Source organism: Chinchilla lanigera, unplaced genomic scaffold (assembly GCF_000276665.1).
Source record: "Chinchilla lanigera isolate Chin_1 unplaced genomic scaffold, ChiLan1.0 scaffold00013, whole genome shotgun sequence".
Taxonomy (NCBI): Eukaryota; Metazoa; Chordata; class Mammalia; order Rodentia; family Chinchillidae; genus Chinchilla; species Chinchilla lanigera.
The window spans coordinates 4,062,771-4,081,165 of NW_004955414.1; the positions used below are offsets into that span (position 1 = coordinate 4,062,771).

At 36.9% G+C, this 18,395-nt stretch overlaps 1 protein-coding gene across 2 annotated transcripts in view; it reads left to right on the top strand.

The window, feature by feature from the left end:
• Nox4 (NADPH oxidase 4) overlaps positions 1-18,395 on the top strand; it is a gene marked incomplete in the record, with an annotated part of 157,696 nt that overhangs the window by 434 nt on the left and 138,867 nt on the right. For both annotated transcript variants that reach the window (XM_005379729.2, XM_005379726.2), the window contains 2 exon segments: positions 1-112; positions 630-725. Coding sequence is in view for 1 of the 2 variants with exons in the window: in XM_005379726.2 (XP_005379783.1) it covers positions 56-112; positions 630-725 (153 nt within the window).

Genomic DNA, 18,395 nt, shown 5'->3' on the forward strand with positions numbered 1-18,395 from the left:
GACCCGCCCTCGCCCCGCAGGCCCCGCCGCGTCCCCGCGCGGCGCGCAGCGCGGCATGGCCGTGTCCCGGAGGAGCTGGCTGGCCAACGAGGGCGCGAAGCACCTCTGCCTGGTAGGGCCGCGGGCTGCGTCTTCTGAGCGCGCGGAGTTCTGTCTCTAACTCGAACCTGCTCAACTAACAAAGTTTCTGCCGCTAAAGCCCAGAGATAGCGCTGACACCCGCCCCCGGCCCTGCGCGCAGGGGGCGCTGCTTGCGGGGGCACGGTCCTTAACCCCTTAGACATGCCCCCCTTTGCTCTTGTTCCCAGATTGGCGCTGTTTGCTTAGGACACAGTGCTGTCACTGACTGAAGTTTTATTTTATACTTAGGGGATACCTGCAGATCGTCCTGGTTGGGAGATGGGCGGGAAGGCCACTTGTCACCCAAATGCTTGTTCTTAGGTCCCAGGGACGGGTCAGGGCCAGCTTTTCCTCGGAGTGGTTTTCTAGCTCTCTGCTAAATTGAGAGTGCTTCCTGCAATCACTTGCTGCTCTCGCATTCAAAGTACTATGTTCAGAGAATGTGGCCTCACTCATCCGGTGGTGTTTATTTTTAATGCCTGTTTCCTCCATCCCTTTGATTGTTTTAGCTCATTTGGCTCTCCCTGAATGCCCTACTTTTTTGGAAAACCTTCCTGCTGTACAATCAAGGGCCAGAGTATCACTACCTCCACCAGATGTTGGGCGTAAGTAGAACTTGGGTGACCTGTGGGAAGGGGTTTAGTGTAGCAGACATTGTCCCAAGGGTTGGTCAGTTCTGTTCATCAAAGAAACGTTTGCTGTACACTTTACAAACTTTTGTTGATATCTAACGTGGTCAAGTTTTCTTGATTTATCATTCACACTTGTCTAGGTAAGAAAAATTGACTTTTTTTGGTAAAGAACTAAAGGTAACATCAGCTAAAGTGGAATGAATGAACCTGCCAGACCAGGCTAGTAGTGCCTGAGAAAGTTCCTTTTCACAAACTCTGACATGCCCTGGAGGCTTTGCTTCCTCTGGAAGATCAACCTTTGAGGGTTCTTAGTTTTCACTGATCATGGCTTTCAACCTTTCCATCAGCTCATCCAGAGGATTTCCACACTGTATTTTTGGATCTCATGGAGTGCATGTCTAATGGGATTGGTCATCTCTGGGTAGTTCTCGGTTGCTTACCTTAGCTTTGCAGCTAATTATGGTTCTAAGTGTTTTGGTCTGATAGGAGAGTGATGCTGTCCAAACTAGGCTCTGATTTACTTCATATGGATGTTTTTCTTTTCTCTGTTCTCTTTCTGGCTCATCCTTTTTTGTCATTTCCTATTTGATCCCTTAACAAAAAACAGCATCACTGATGACATTTTACGTTGTGTAAGGGATTGCATTTTCTAAAGAACAAGCAAAAGATCCACAATATATTGCAGAATCTTAGGGCACCTGAGCAAGCAGATTTGTCATTCTTTCTCATGGAGGGAGAGAACACATTTTAAAGATGAGTAGTATTGTTTTGTTTTCCATAGTTTTAGAATTACTTCAGATAACTTTAATGGATCTGGTTCTCTCATTTTTTTTTCATGTACAGAATTTATTTACCTTTAAGCTTTGGCACCCCAGGTTGTGATGGGAGGTGGTAAGCCTGCAGTAAGTTGCACCTGAGTTAATATTAATTGATTTTTTTTTTTTACAAAAAATGCCATTTTTCATAATCAGTGGGTTACACTAATTTTTAAATGTTTCATACCTGTGTTTTTAGTTAGTAGGATGAGACCTCGTAGTCTCAAAAACAAATTCATTTTATTGGAAATTATAAAATGTAAGCATCCTGTCATCCTGTAATCTCTGTTCAGCCATCCAGAAACTGTTATGAAGTCTGCACATTTTTTTTTGCTTCTGGGGATTGAACTCAAAGCCTTACACTAAGCCACATCCCCAACCTCCATTTTTCTTTCCTCCTTTTTAAAATTTTGAGACAAATTCTTCCCGGTATGTTCAGGCTTCAGGCTGGGCTCAAACCCGCCTGCCTTATCTTTTCAGAGTGCTGGGAGTGCAGGGTAGGTGCCTGCTGGGCTTAAAATCTGTGCTTGCCTAATAGGCACAGAGAGTAAAACCTTCCCCTTCCCCTCTGTTTGCATATAATTTAGTGAGCAGACAGTTACAATTCAAAACAATGAGTCTTTTTCTGATAAACTTAGTAGGTCTGCTAGCCTGTCATTCTTATTTTATTTCCTGGAAATTTGCCGTTGGGTGTGAATTAATGAAGAGGCCTTTTTCCAGCGGGAGATTTATCTGACTTCTTATCTGACTTGGTGAACCACTTGAAGAAGACCTTTGAGAATTACAAAAATTCTGGATAGGTGAAATTTGTTCTGCATCAGCAGGTATTTGTGTTAATGTAAAATCTAAGAATTGGGATATTATTGCAATAACTTGGAAAGCTGTAGATGAACTTTGGATTTTAGCTCGGCAGCACAGTGTAAACTAAAATAAAAATTTATTTGTAAGAAGACTAATTAGTTGGAAAGGAACCAGTTAACTTTTGTGAGCTTGTATCTTGCATAATTTAACTTCAATTTTTCTTTGGTTACAAGTCAGATAAGATGAAGATTACACACAAATCCATGATATATCCATTCGCGCACACAGCCCAACACATTTTTAAAACATTACAAAATATTTTGTAGCTCTCTACTTCCACCCCACGTTACTGGTTTTATTTAGATGGTATGACAAGCTGGGGTGGCCCAGGAACTGCCAGCACATGGGCCTCCATGAATATTAATGAAGTGAGTGAAGAAAGTGACTGATGAAAGGACTGCAGCAAAAATGACAGCAAACTCATAAAAAGAGAGGGCATTGAGGTACTTTTCAAGGAAGCATAAAACTAATCACGTGAGGTGAACATTAAGCCATCTGGTCAGGAGCCAACATTTATGAGAATTCTTATGAAGAAGAGCAACGCTCCTTCTTGACATCATGCTGAAAGATGAGTTATGACTTTCACACTTGCACCTTGTACCCAGGAGTTACCCATCTGAGTTTTCCAGTCATTGCCTCATCTAAACCACTTTAAAATTGATATTTCAACCAATATATTCTTTTTAGTGCAAAGAAGAGGAACTGTAGTTTTACAATTTACTTTATGAAGGGGTATCTATTTGTTCTGGGATTACATTTCTAATCTTATAACTGTGGTATGGTTTCATAGAATAAGAATTTCCAGGCACTTTTCAAATTGGAAAAAGTACAGTGCAACAGTGAGATAAGTTAATTTTAAAATAAATATTGCTCGACCCCATGTTTTACATCTTTCATAACTATAAAGTGTTAACTTAATGTCTTAGACAAGTGTATGTTAGTGCTTATCAAACACTCAGTTTGACCATGACAGAAATATAGAAGTCCTGGAGAGGACGTAAATATTCTGATATGGTAAGTTTCATTTAGTTCCACGGAAATTTTAGGTTCATAGAAATCATGATGATATTTCTCACAGTTCATCATTTAAAGGCACAAATGGAAATAGTACATCTATCTATTTTCTGGAGATTTTGATAATAGCATTTAAGTATAAAGGTTGCCGCCATTCACCTGGAAAGTGCACTGTGGCACAAAGTTATCCTAGTATTGTGGCTGGAAGGGTCCACACAAAATGCCTTATCTGCAAGGAGACAAGATATAGGGAGCAGTAAATTTTTAGTAATTGCCTGAGCTCTTTGCATTGTGTTGCAAACAATTAGTCATTCAACTCTACATGAACCTATAATATGCCGGGCATTTTATAAGCATTTTGCTTTAGCTAAGAAGCAACTCTCATTTTACAGATCAAGAAATATAGGCCAAGGAAGGTGTATGACTTTCCGAAGTGTTTGGGTGGTCAGTGTCAAAAGCAGAATGTAAAAATACAGTCTTTTCTGATTTCTGCTTTTCTCTTTAGTGGACACTTTTAAAGACTATTTCTTGGCTCATCTCAGTCACTCAGAGGATTAATTAATATTACTCTTTCTCGTTGTTGTTCCCTAGACATATAATGTAAGTCATAAAGTGAAAGGAAGCTGGAAACATTCACTTAAAAATGCATTTAACCCAGTATATCCAAAGTATTATTATTTTGACGTATAGTCATTATTTAAAAATTAATGAGATTATTTTTTATTTAAAAATTGTCTTTTTTTCTATTAATTACTTGGAATACACTATGTGTTTTTATTCTTATGCATATAACAATTCGATCACTAAATTCTTAAAAGGATATTAGATCTTTATTTTTATTTTTTATTTATTTATTTATTTTTTTTTGGTTTTTCTCCGGTACCAGGAACCGAACTCACGACCTTGCGCTTGCCAGGCAGGCGCTTTGCCGCTGAGCTAAATCCCCAGCCCCTAGATCTTTATTTTTAATCTCATAAGATTTACAAGTGAAACAGCAGATTTTTTTTTTGGGTCTTTTTTGATACAGGGTCTCACTTTGCAGTTCACCCTGGTCTTGAGCTCACTTTGTAGCCCAGGCTGGCCTTGAACTTGCAAGGATCCTCCTGCCTCAGCTTCCCGAGTGCTGGGATTACAGGCGTGTGCCACCACGTCAGGCTAAGACAGCAGATTCATACACAGTGACTACGGTGCTGCAGACGTGCTCTTATATGTAGCACAAGTGAATGCCAGGTAGTCCCAACTGGAGGTTGAGGTGGAAGGATTGTTTCCGCCAAGGAATTTGAATGCAGCCTGAGAAACATAGTGAGATCCTGTCTCAAATCAATCAATCAATCAATAATAAAATTACTAAATCTAATGATTAAATTCTTGGGTAACCATAGGCACATGTAACATATTTGAATGGTCCTATGTGGCTAATGCCTTTTATTCTGGACAGTTCAGTATAGGTTGTGGGAAAAATCGTCTTACCTTTGTGGCCAGCTGAAGTTATCATTTTGTTTTAAAGCAGATGACTAACCAGGAAACTAGCTTGGTAAAAAGTACATCAGGATGTCAGTCATTTCTTTTCTCCACAAAACATGAGTTGTATTAGGTAGAAAACTGTGAGCTCTACTTGTTGGCTTTAACTATAAAACCCTCTCAGACTTATGCCTTATCCTCTGAGCTTTCTGGAGGTGGATTTTTATAAGTGAAGTGTTCAACTGTGTCATGTACACGTACTGACTCCCCACGACACTGTAATCATGATGTGCTGTGAACATGTATCCTGAATATTCTTTCCCAGACTGGTACCATCCAGACAGTGTGGTCATGGTTGGTTTATGCCCGAGTTAACGTACTAATTAGACTGTTCACTTCCTAGGAGATGTTTAATGATGGCATCTCTGAGTTTTGGAATCTATAATGGACTTAAGAGAAAGAAATGTCTTGAGAGAAAGCCAAAGTAAGCATCAAAACAAACAAATAAATCAAATGACAACTTATTCACTCTCTTATAGCAATCTTTTAAATAGAAGACTTTTTATTGGTTGAGATGAAATTTGTTTTATTTTAAGACATAGGAAATATGGTTACTGTTTACTTTAATAGAGAATATTGTGTTGAGGAATCTTGAATAATTTAGTTTTCTATTTCTTTTTCAATGTTGAGGCAGTTTGACAAAAACTCTTACCTATGGAGGCCCTCGTATTCATCATTACCCATTTTTTGAGATGAGGTTTGTAGTTTGACCTTAAAAATATCACTTAATTGACATAAATACTTTAACTTGGGAAGAAAATGTATTTCATCTTAGCAGATTCAATATGTCTTGGCTTTATATACTATTTCCCTTCAAATTAACATTTGTATATAGACTATTCAATTTCAATCTGGTTATGATGTCATGTTGAGAATTTAAATTGTTTGTGTTTTTCTCAGAAATGTTTAGATCTGCTGAACGGTCATGAACCTTTTTTGCTCCTTTGGAAATGCTTACTTTGAGTGACCGGATTCTTACTAACTTTCTAGTGAAACCCAGGAGGATATTTCTTTGTCAATCATTATCTTCCAGAAACATTAACTAATTTACCCTTTCATGAGTCCTAGGAGTTATATCACAGCATTTCTTTTTACAGAGACAGAAGGTTGATGCCATGTGAATTGCTCCAGGTCAGAGGTTGGCCTCTAATGAGTAGACCTAAAATTTGAAGACTGTGTTGGTTTTACACCAACTTGGGCAGCTATGATTCTGCTGAAAGGAATATATGTTTCTAATGAATTTCAGAAGAAGGCTTGCTCATTGGCTCTTTGCTTTTATTGCACAGAATAGTAGTCACTAGTCAGAATTGCCAGGGTATGCACTGTGGTTTCAGTGTAGGGGCCATTATTATTATCCTTTTTGTACAAGGAATCGAACTCAGGACCTTGTGCTTTCCAGACAGGCACTATACCGCTGAGCTACATCCAGGGAGTATTATTTTTAGCTAGCTGTTAGTTTTTACTTGCTTTTATTCTTAACATTCTGTTCTTTTTTTTTTTTTTTTCCGGTACCAGGAACCGAACTCACGGCCTTGCGCTTGCCAGGCAGATGCTTTTGCCACTGAGCTAAATCCCCAGCCCCAACATTCTGTTCTTGAAACAAGTTTTTTTTTTTTTTGTTTATTGACAGGTGAAATGGGTTATATTACTTTGAAGAGATCACATTGTATTCTTCTTTTTCCTCTTTTTCTTGAGACAGGGTCTTGCTATGTAGTTCAGGCTGGCCTTGAGCTCAGTATGTAGTTGAAGCTGGCCTTGAACTTCCAGCAATTCTCCTGCTTCAGCCTGCCACATGCTGGGGTTGCAGGGGTGCGCCATCATACCTAGCTGCCTTCTTTCTCTTCTTTATCTGTTCACAGTAGATAGCAATTCAAAGAGTGTCAGTCTTGGGCGTTTTGGTATCTTTACATAGATTTCTTTTTATTTTCTTCTGAAATAAAAAAGTGAGATTGAAGTCATATGCTCATGGTCGCCTACAGAGTTAGTGGCTTGGTCATTATTTGATCTACTGATTCTGTTGTCCATTGTTAGCCCGCTGTAATGAATAATTGGGAACATAAGCAGGGAAATTTTTTTTTTCCTGTGGACACCACACCCACTGGATCAGTTTTTTGGAGGGTGACTTTATTTTATTGGTACATTTTAGATATACACTATAACATTCATCATAGGGAATTTGTACCTGTATGTGACATGCTTTGCTTATTGTTTTTTTCCTCTTTCCCTTCCCCACCTTTCAATACCCTTTCCCCTGAAAAGTATTAAACTCTACATTGTATGGAATACTAGCTTTGCATTTTATCTTTTTTTTCCTTTTTCTTTTTGGTACCAGTAGTTGAACTCAGGGCCTTGCTCTTGCCAGGCAGGTGCTGTGCCGCTGAGCTACATCCCCGACACAGTTTTTCATTTTATCTTAAATAATACTTTAAAACATTTAACGATTTAAGATGCTAAGAAATATTATTGACTGGTCCTCAAAATAAAAAGTACATTTTCAACATTATCATTGCTTTTGAATTCTCAGATAATTTTTAAGTAAATTCCGGACATTTTTATTTGGATTATATTTGATTTTACTATTTATCAAAATTCTAGAGCTCAGTGTTTAATATCCTTTTTATATATCTACTGCATAAGTCTCTTTTATCAGTGCTGTCCAATACACCACAGAGTTGAAAGTTGAACCTCAGATGCTTTCAAAGCTGCTTCCTTCTTTTAAAAATGAGTAATGTAAATATTAATAGCAGACTACATCAGTGAGGACTGACTCAGTATTAGGCTAAAAGCTTTGTGTTAATTAATTTATTTAATCTATTCATCTATTTTTTTTTTTTTTTTTTTTTGTCTTTTTGAGACATGGTCTTATCCTACAGCTCAGGCTGGCCTTGAGCTCACTTTGTAGCCCAGGCTGGTCTTAAACTTGCAACGATCCTCCTACCTCAGACTCCCGAGTGCTGGGATTACAGGCCTGCCCCACCATGCCTAGCTCATCTATCTTCTATAATAAGTGTTTTCACGTTTTTGGTTTGCAGTAGAGAAACTGAGTTGGAGAGATTTTGTAACTTACCGGCGAGTGACAGAGGTAGGACTCCTGCCCAAAAGATTCTGGTCCCAGGTTCTACCTGTATTTTTTAAAAATTGTTTTAAAAATTAATTGACAAATACAATTTGTGTATAGTTATTATAGCCATCACAGTGTTTTGAAATACATGCATACTCCGGAATGGCTGAATGGAGAGAACTAATGTATCTGTTACCTCATATACTTATTTTTTTGTGATGAGAACACTTAAAATCTGCTTCCTTGCCAATTTTTAGGAATAGGATACATTGTTATTAACTATAGTCACTGTAACATACAGTAGATCATTTTTATTTATTTTTATTGATACATGTTTGTAATACCTAATGTTCACACTCCTGTGGGAGTTGGTACGCACTCTTCCTACCTAACTGAAATTTTTTATCCTTTGCCCAACATCCCCCAGCCACACCCTTCCACTCCACCCCCTGGAAACCATGTTTGCACTCTTCTCTGAATTCAACTTTATTATGTCCATGTATAAATGAGGTTATGTGGTATTTTTCTTTCTGTGTTTGGTTTATTCAGTTTAACACACTATCCCTAAGGTACATCCATGTTGTTGCAAGTGACATGATTTTCTTCTTTTTCTTTTTTTCAAATTTAGTTTAAAGAGAATAAAAAATCAAAACCAAAACAAATTGACAAACAACAATAAAAACAACACAGAATTTTCAAACAAGGTGATAGGAAATTAACAATGTTGTTATATCACATATTGTTATCTTCAAAGTAGTTGCTCAGATTACCAGATATAGGTATGCAAGACTGATCAAACAATTAAGTATTAACTGAAGTTGGGAAAAGATTTCATTGTGCATATATGAACTATATGTTCTTCATTCACTTTTCAACAGACTTGTATTCTGAACTGTTGTGCTCTTCTGTGTTGTGGAACATATTAGTTTCAAACATATGGAACTATCATTTTGGTAGATTAGAGCAATCAAATGTCAGCCATTTAATATTGTTAAATTTAATAGCAGTTTTTACTATTTATTGATTGAATACAATACGCAGGGTGTAATTCTTGCCTCTTTTATAAACTTAGTTATTCTCCATATTTAATTTAGTACTTATAACAACCTTAGAATATAGAAATAATCACTTCTTGTACAATTAAGAAACAAATTTTCAGTGATTCAATAACTTTACTGAGGTCACACAGCGAGTCCAGTGTGAACCTGTGTCTTTTGATACCTTAGACCACAGTCTCTCATTCTGCTTTACTTGGAGAGGTCTGAGAGTTAGTGTTAGAACCTGGAATTCTCACTCTTAGTTAAGGTTCCTGTCAATGTTCCAGAACACGGTACTGTGTGAGGTTGTGTGAGTGCCTGTGTTTATTTTTTATCTATTAATAAGTACTTGCCCAGAAGTAAAGTAACATAGATTGTTCTTAAATTCAAGTCGGACTTGTCTGTCTCATCGGCTACATTAATTTGTTAAGATGGTCATAACAAAGTAGCACAGTTTTGGATTCAAAGGACAAGGTTTCAGCAGGGTTGATTTCTTCTGAGGGTCTCTCTCCCTGGTTTATAGATGACTTTCTTTTCGTATCTCCACATGGTCTTCCTTCTATGGGTGTCTGTTTCCTAATCCCCAAGTACAATCCCACAAGGTATTGCACATTAAGATTTCAGTGTATGAATTTTGGGGGTAATGCTTAGCTGGTAACATCTGTCTTATTTCTTAGTCTTCTGGAAGTAAGGCATGAATTTTGAGGAGCCAATCTGAGATTAATATGGTTTATTTTCTTTAATTTTGGAGTCCCAGGTGAGTACTAGCATTCCAGAGCACATTACAAAGAGCCTTTCCACACCTATCTAGGGAAGGGTTGTGAGGTTCGAGCTCAGTTGTGTGTAGAATTGTAGTCTTGGCCCTACCCTATGGTTACGTTGAACACTGTGATTACACATCTTCGCTCCCACCACGCTTCAAAACGGAAGATAAAGTACATTAGCACCCTGTGGAGAAGAGCAGGGGTGGTTCATTTAGAGTGTGTAAATCTTGGCAGGAAAAGTTTGACTTGAGGTAACTGACTCCCAGAAGAGGAAGACAGTGAATACAGAGGAGCTGTTTTGTCTTGCATACGGCTGAAGCTAGTAATAGTTGTAATGGTTGTAATTACAGCAGTTGTGCCTGCTTTTCCTGGAGGCACTCTGCCTGGACAGTAAGGGTCCTTTAGAACTAAGATACGTTATGGAGACTGTGGGACTTGTTATGTCCATTTATCTTATAAACTCAGTGTAGTCAGATTCCTGCGGTATGTGCGCTGAGCAAAACTGAGTTATCCAGTGCCTCATCAGTGTTTCTTCACGTCCATCATGTTACAGATTGTGTTGGTCATAGAAGCTGATTTTAAAATTGCCTTACTAATTCTGGAGAAGAAAATCAACCATAATTTCCTACTGAAAAGATCATGGTTTTTGGGGATGTATATGTATGGGTTTGGGATATATATAGTTCAGCTCCTTTTTTCTCTTTATGACTTTGGCAGACTAATTATCTGAGCCTAAATTCAACTCTGTTGAAATAAGGTTTCAACTGTACTCTCAGGTTAGTTGCATTACATGAGGAAATGCATGTGCAATGCTTAATCGGTACTATATAGGCATTCAGAAAATAGTAACTTTTGCTATAAATAGTGCTATTTCGTATTAAGGATATCAATACTATGAATAGTAGTAAATAATATTATAAATTATTGTGTTTATACTAAATATTAAAAAATTCAGAGATGTAAAATTAAATTTAAAAATTAAAAATTAAATTTAAAAAAATTCAGAGACATAAAATAGAAGGGATTTTCTAGGAATATAGCAAACAGCATGTATGACAGGGAGATGTCCTTTGTTCTGACATTACAGGGCTTAATAAATAGGTTGACAATGAGCCTGTGTGTTCGCTGGTTAGCTGTAACATTGCAGTTTCAGTTCTATCTGCCTCCTGATCCTTCTTGAGCAAGAAGGATACATGCTGCTACCTATCTTTCACACAAAGTTAGTGATTATTGGGTGTAACTTTAATCTGAGGTAGGATACATTTCATTCAAAAATGAATTAATGCTTTTTATTAATCTTCATTGGAACTTGAAATTTTCAACATTTAAACAAGGAAAATAGTATCTATCTCATGAGATTATTATGAATCCTAAAAGTAAATTAGAATAAATAATAGAGCAACAGTCACTGAACTATTTTCATGAGCTTAATATCATGCTAAGTTCCTAATGTACTCTATGTCAGAATTCTCACTTTTCTCCATGGTGGGTTCTATCGTTTAGAGGAAGTTAAGAAAAGCAGGATTTGTATGCAAATTCTCAATTGATTAAAGTATCTTGCCTTTTCCCTAGAAAGAGCTTTAAAAATACTTTTTTCTCTACTCAACCTTCATAACTTTAAATAATAATTCACCTTATTATTTTGTACCCCAGGAAAATATGTAAAAGTTCCTGTGCTCTGCTAAGGGCTGCATTGTAAAAGTTCATGATGTGCTCTGAGGACCTGAAAGCATTACAGATGGGAAATGGTTGTTATGCACTATTTCTGCTTATGGCTATTCCAACAAGGTTTTACAGTTCTAGCCATGGTCTTACAGCATGGCTGTCCTGGAAGTCATTAAGGATTATTTGAAGAAAGTAATTTAAAAAAGTTTTGTCTTCACCATGAAAAAGTAAAGTCAACTCTTAACATCTAAAACATTTTACTGTTACAGTGAATAGCTACTGAAGAGGATTCTGAAGGTCTATACCATATTATAAATAATAGTGACAGTAATATAGAAGAAAAAAATCATCTGGAGGGGTGTACCCTCTCCTCAGGCCTAGTTTTATGTCTTAATAAAACTTTGTGATGTGATAAAGTTTAAATACTATGGTAAAAAGCTAGTGTCTTCTGAAAAATAGTTTCTTTTCAGTTTTGGCAATGGCACTGAAGCACAAGCCGATTTAGAAGGTATAGAATTCCATCAAGGTTATTTGTGTACATATTTAGAAATTGGAAAGCTGAATTTGACAGTTGCTCCCATCTATGGATAAATGAACCCAACACAGTGTTTTATGTAGGAAGATTGTATATTTTAATGGGTTTTATAGATTTAGAAATTGTCCAGGATCTACAGACCTAGATCAAAACTATTAAGGCTGAAATTTCTTAAGGCAAAAAGAGATGAGTTATGTACTCAAAGTGAACACATGTTGTATATCTGAGATTAAAAAAACAAGATAGACATTTTATAATTAAATTTTATTTAAGAAGTTATCTATGATGAATAGCTTTTTGATTACATTCCTTTTTTCCATGGTAGAATTTTCATTCATACAAAGCTAAGGTCCATTGGAAGGATCCAGAGTGGCGGTGATCCAAATCCAAACAACTTTCGTTTTTCTCTGTGCTGTACTTTTGGTTTTCTTTGTTAGCGTTCCTACCCCTAACATGCTCTTCCTTGTATGCTTTCTGTTTAGTGTGTTATCCTGAGTAAACTACTTGTCCCGTCTCATATAGGAATATGCATTTCAGGAACAGAGAAGGTGTCCTAAGAAGAGAGAGATGGAACAAAAATTACACAGAACCAACTCAGAATGCTGGTGAAATAGGGTGATGAGTGCTCTTTGTCTTGGTCAAAGTACTTTATGAGTTACTTTGAGCCTTTGAGTTTTTCCAGTTCTCTTGGCTTTCAAACGCATGAACCTGAACTCACATTTGTAAAGTGCATTGAGTTATGCAAACAAAAAGTGAAAAGTACTTTTTCCTTTTTTTCTTCCATAGCTCAGAATATCTAAAGAGAAAACCTAGCAAATGTCATCAGTGGTCTATATTAATGGATTCCAACTGGAAAAAAATGATTCATATTAAACCACAAGAATGTAGAGGATCAACATGAATGTTCTCCTACTTGGGAATGCTATTTGCTAGTGGGAACTGTCTGTGTTCTGTTTATTACATTCCATGGTGTTTTTCTGTAGTACTGGGACTGGAGTGGGGCTGTGCAACCTATCACTGGACTGTTTAGCTATGATCATGTGGGGCATTTTTTCAGGTGTAAGAAAGTGAAAGAATGAGTCCAGTGAAGGGCTTGGGAGGGTTTCCTTTTCTGGCTCATAATAGATCTGCAAGGTTTCCTTAATTATGGTTTGCTTGAAGAAAACCAGCCCTAAACTCCTGGTTTTAAATTTGAGTATATCAGCTAAAAGTACAAAATATGTTCGACTTAACTCACAGATTTCAGATCTATGTAGTTTAATTTGTTGAAGCCTTTATGCAATAAATCCAATTCTTGCTAATATAAATGTCTAAAATTAGATTTCCCTGGGCACGAGTGACTTTCAGCTCCACTTTCAGATACATTAATATCTGCAAAGAGTAAAACTATTAATGGGAGTGCTGTGCTGTTGTGAAAAGAGCATGAATTTTTTGGACAAACTGATACAAACTGAAATCATCACTTTGCTTCTTAACATGTGTGTCTTTAAATTTCTTAAAACCTTCAAAGCTTATTTTCTCAATTTAAAATTGAGTATTATTAAATGAAACATAAAAGTATTACAAGAACATGTCAATATTGAAACGTTGTTGGCTTACAACTATGGCAATTTAGTTTATCCAATGTTTAATTTAAAATACTATAATGTACCTTTGTATAGTAGGGTTTTTTGGGGGGTCAAAAAAAGATTGAATAAGATAAGGAAGATATGACTGGAAGACTCTCAAAAAGTGTTATTTCTGGGCTGGGGATATAGCTCAGTGGCACAAATGCCTGCCTGGCAAGTACAAACTCCTGAGTTCGATTCCTGGTACCAAAAAAAAAAAAAAAAGGTGTTATTTCCTTCTCTCTAATAGCAAGATCTATTTGACAAATTTGTGATAAGACTAATACTATTGCTTTCAGGAAGCATTTAGAGTTAAGATTTGATATTCACATCTTTTTATAGATGTTTGCCCATGACTATAAACATATCCAGTAACTAGAAAACGTCATCTCCTAATTTAGTGTGAAGCAAGAAATTTGAAATGTTTTGGAAGGATATTTTGCAGACGATCACCAGAAAGAAAGTAAAGCAAGAAAAGAAAGACAAAAAAAGCAAAGAAAAATGTGTCTACTTCAAGGTGTGTCTCTGCTGTCATTGGTACACAACGTGGGCAGACAAGAGTCGAGATTCAGCTGATTAATCCCAGCAAGCCAGCTGTAACATTATGGCGGGCTAGTGGAAAATCGCAGGGAGGATGCATGCTTAGTTCCCTTGAAGTTCTGGCTGATTTCTTGCAGTGGGGCTGGAACCAGACCTGTTTCACCTGCAGCAGTCTGTGCTCCCCTTGCAGGCTTGAATTCAGATTCTTTTGGGCTTTAGCTCAGCTCTCTGACCTCCTGTGGCTTCGAACCCAGCTCTCTGACCCTGACACTGAGAGCCAGTAGCTGGAGCCAGCAGTTGCTCTGAGTTCCAAGCTCACTTGGCCCCTCTCCAAGACGACTCCCAGCCAGTTGCCCTCTCCTCGGGACGACTCTTCCAGAATAACCCACCAGCTGCCGCAGCCTGCTGTGCTCACGGCTCTGCTCCACTGGTGTGTTTCTCCTTCAGGGCCTCTGGGATCTCACAGACTTTGCCTGCAATCCCTGCATGTCCGGGTTGAGCCGGCCCTCCCGTTTAGAGTCCGGACCAGGGAGAAAGCCCCACTGCCACCTCCGCCTTTGCTGAAGTCTCTCTTGTTTTGCTCTCTTCATGGGCTCAATTCTTGCTTCAGACCTTGCCTGGGTCCCAGGGATCCACCTTCCTCCTCCTCCTCACCTTGCTGTATCCCGGTGTCTGGACGCCAAATCTCAGAGAGGCTCTTTCTCTGCTGCTCACCACACTGCATCTTCCTGCAAGTCCCTCTTACTAAGTCTCTTGGCCATTTTCACATCTCTGTTGACAACTCATAGATTTAAGTACATATAAAGAGGACATGTAACTGAATTTCTTTCTGTATAAATAAAGCATTTAAAAAAAAACTTTTTTTCATGTCAGGTACAGGGTATTTATTTAAATATATCCTTTAGTTCATAGCATTCTACCTCATGTGTCCGTATAGTACTTTTTTCTACTTTCAACATTTAAGTAGTTTAATAATTCATTGATTTAATCACTGCTCATTCTTCAATCCCATTGTCCTATGTATAATAGCAGCCTTTCTTTCTGACTGACTTTTTTATTAGTATACGTGCATAAGTCATAGTGTTTACATTCTTTGTGGGGAGCCTGTGCCTGTGCATAACACATCGCAATTCCTTTTTTGTCTGCCTCCCTCCATCTTTTGATCTCTTTCCCATTTGAGGAAGATCTGTTTCTCTTTTTCTATTATCTATCTTTTTATTTTGCTTTTTATTTGTAATTTGGAATGCTAAGATAAGAAAAACCATATAATATTTAAGCTTCTGTGTCTGATTTATTATACTTGACATTATGCTCTGAAGGTGCATCTACTTTCCTGCTAATGAGTAGAGTTAATAGCGGCCTTTGTAGTGTGCTGTTCATTTTTTAATTTACATTTTATGTTTATATTTCTTTTAATTCATAAAAAAGTGGTACTGCGCCATAGGCCTGGTTCTGTTTCTGACCTTTCCTCACCTGGCACTGCGTTGTCACTTCTGCTCATGCACGAGTGCTTCTCCCTTTCTTGTTCCTAACTGCTGCACACTAATCCATATTGTGTCCCCCCCATTTTCCATCCATGCTGTCAGACAGGGACACTAGGTTATTTCTGATTTTTTTGATGTATCACACAGCAATGTAATGAACATAAAGTGTACTGTTGTAAACGTTACAATGGAAATTTGTTTTATGGTTTCAAGGATTTGTGTGCTAAGTTTTCTTAAGTGGAACAAATGAAGTTGTTCTTGTAACAGAATATAGAAATTTGTATTTTCTTGGTGTAGCAGTTGATTTTGGTAAGATTAAGGTGAAAAAGGAAAGGATATCAATATTAGATTGTTAGAAAATAGAATTAAAAGTGTAAGAGAGAACATGTATAGAGGGAGATTGATATTTTTAAAAGATAAAAAGTCAAAGCAGTAACTCACCCTAACTTTCTGAACTGTACAGCATAGTAGTTTGTGTCAACCCAAATTCTAACTAAAGGTAAGCAGGTTATGAGATGGAGTATGAGTGGAGGTGTTTTGTTTTGTATATGGTAGAATTAGGATTTTTTAAATTAATATTTTAATATATTTTGAAATACTTTCAAAAATTGCTAAGTATAATAACAGCATCTAAGATAGCAGAGCTGTAAGAAATCTGGTATGGCACCTATCAGTAGGGCACCCAGGGTAGGTGAACCTCGACGTTAGGGCACCACTGTTAAAGAGTCAGAAATTCTGTGTTTTATAATCCCACCACCCAATAGTTCTTCCTTACTTTATCTGGAACCCCTTTTTATTTCTTAGAAGGCCATGATGTCACTCACTATGTCTTCCCCTTTTCCTGTTCCTATCCTATCCCATTTGGGTGAATCTTGTGCTTTAAATTAATATATTTTTCTTTATTAAAAGTCTAGCAGGAAAAAGATCAGCAGTTTAATGCCCCTTTTCTGAAAGATTCTGCCCTAAGCCATTAAATATTTGCAATGTAATTTTAAAAGGCTTATCAGGCATTCTCCAATATGAAAATAATGCACACAATAATGAAAAAATGCAAAAATATATAAAAATGGAAATGGAAAATTGCTTCATGTTATCCGTACTTAAAAGTAATATTCACCCTTCACTTTATTTTCTTTTCCATCTGTCTATTTTTACCAGTACATGTTTTTAGTACATGATGCTCCTCCTCCTCATGGGGAGTCTGCGCATGTGCATAACGTCTCAACTTTCTTTCTTCTCCTCCCCTCCCCTCCTCCCTCCCCTCCTGCCCAACCCTCACCTTTCCATTTGCAAAAGTCTAGTTCTGCTTTTTCCTTCAATTCTTTTTTTCTTTAAACCTTTTCCCCTCTCTTCCCTCCCTCTCCCCTGTCTCTTGTTCCTCTGCCCATTTGAAAAAGTTCGTCTTACTTCCTAATAAAGTTCCCTCATTCACAAAGTTCAGTTAGCAAACTTACGCATTTGACAAAATGTTTTTTTTCTAAACCCTAAATTGAGTGACGAATAGGATTGTAGCCCTTTTCCCACATGAAAACCAACATAACCAACTTTTTCAGAATCTTGATACCACTGTATCTTTCTTTCCTCTATTTTGCTCTATTCTCCTTGTTTATGCTTTGGGTTTCTCACACAAGAGAAACCATTTAATGTTTAAACTCCTGTGTCTGTTTTATTTCACTTAAGATTATGGTCTCAAGATGAATAAATTTATCTAAAAATGACTCAAGTTTATCCCTCTGTATGGTAGAGTAGTACTCCATTGTATGTAAGTACCATGTAGTTTAGGCTCTCCTCCACCTCCCAAGTGCTGAGACTACAGACATGCACCACCATGTCCAGCTCCATTACATTTTCTGAAGAAAATATTTTTTCTTATGATTCCTTAACATTCTTAAATCTTTTTCATATGAATTATGAAAAAGTCATTGCATATCAGCAAAAAATAATCAGTTAATACTTTGGTGTATTTCCTACAGGCAAGTTTTCTCTTTTTGAAGTAGCAATGAGTATAATTATACAAAATAAAGAGCTTTGTAACTTTTTAAAAAGTAGCATTAAACAGTACATTAATTTTATCCCTGATATCACAAATTCCGTGTTAAGTATATCTTGTTTGTTTTGAATATTTCACTGGATAAAGTAAAATATTTCCATATTTTTTGAAGTATAATTGGCTTTTATTAGTTTCACTGAACTAGAAAGTTTAATAAAAATTATTATCATTCTGCAGAGGAACCCTTCTGTGTTTACAATTATGTCCTTTGGACATGTTATTGGAGTTCAGAAATGTATTAATCCATTTAGTTTCATGAATTTTTATTGTTTATGTATTGAATTCTTGATACTTAATTGTAAAAACATTAATTTTTCTTTTTATTTCATAAGCAAAACACTTCCATAACAAAATAATAAGAGCATAATGACAGTTAATACACTATTGTTATCTTCAAGATAGAGTACAAGACAGCATTGACAAGTGCTTCTCTTTTCCAAAGAAGAAGCAGACAGACATTAGTGCAAAACTTTCTCTTCAGTGAACTAATAGAAACCGGTGGTGTAAATGAGACAAACTAGTATTATCATTAAAATATTTCAAAATGATGAATAGGTAGGTTAGGGAACTGTCTGAACCTCTCCCTACTTCTATTTAGGTATATTCTATTTTGCTTCTCAATTAAATTTTTAAAATATCTGCCTGTTTCTGTAGATTGGATGGTGTAATAGAAAAAGTAGAAATTTCTC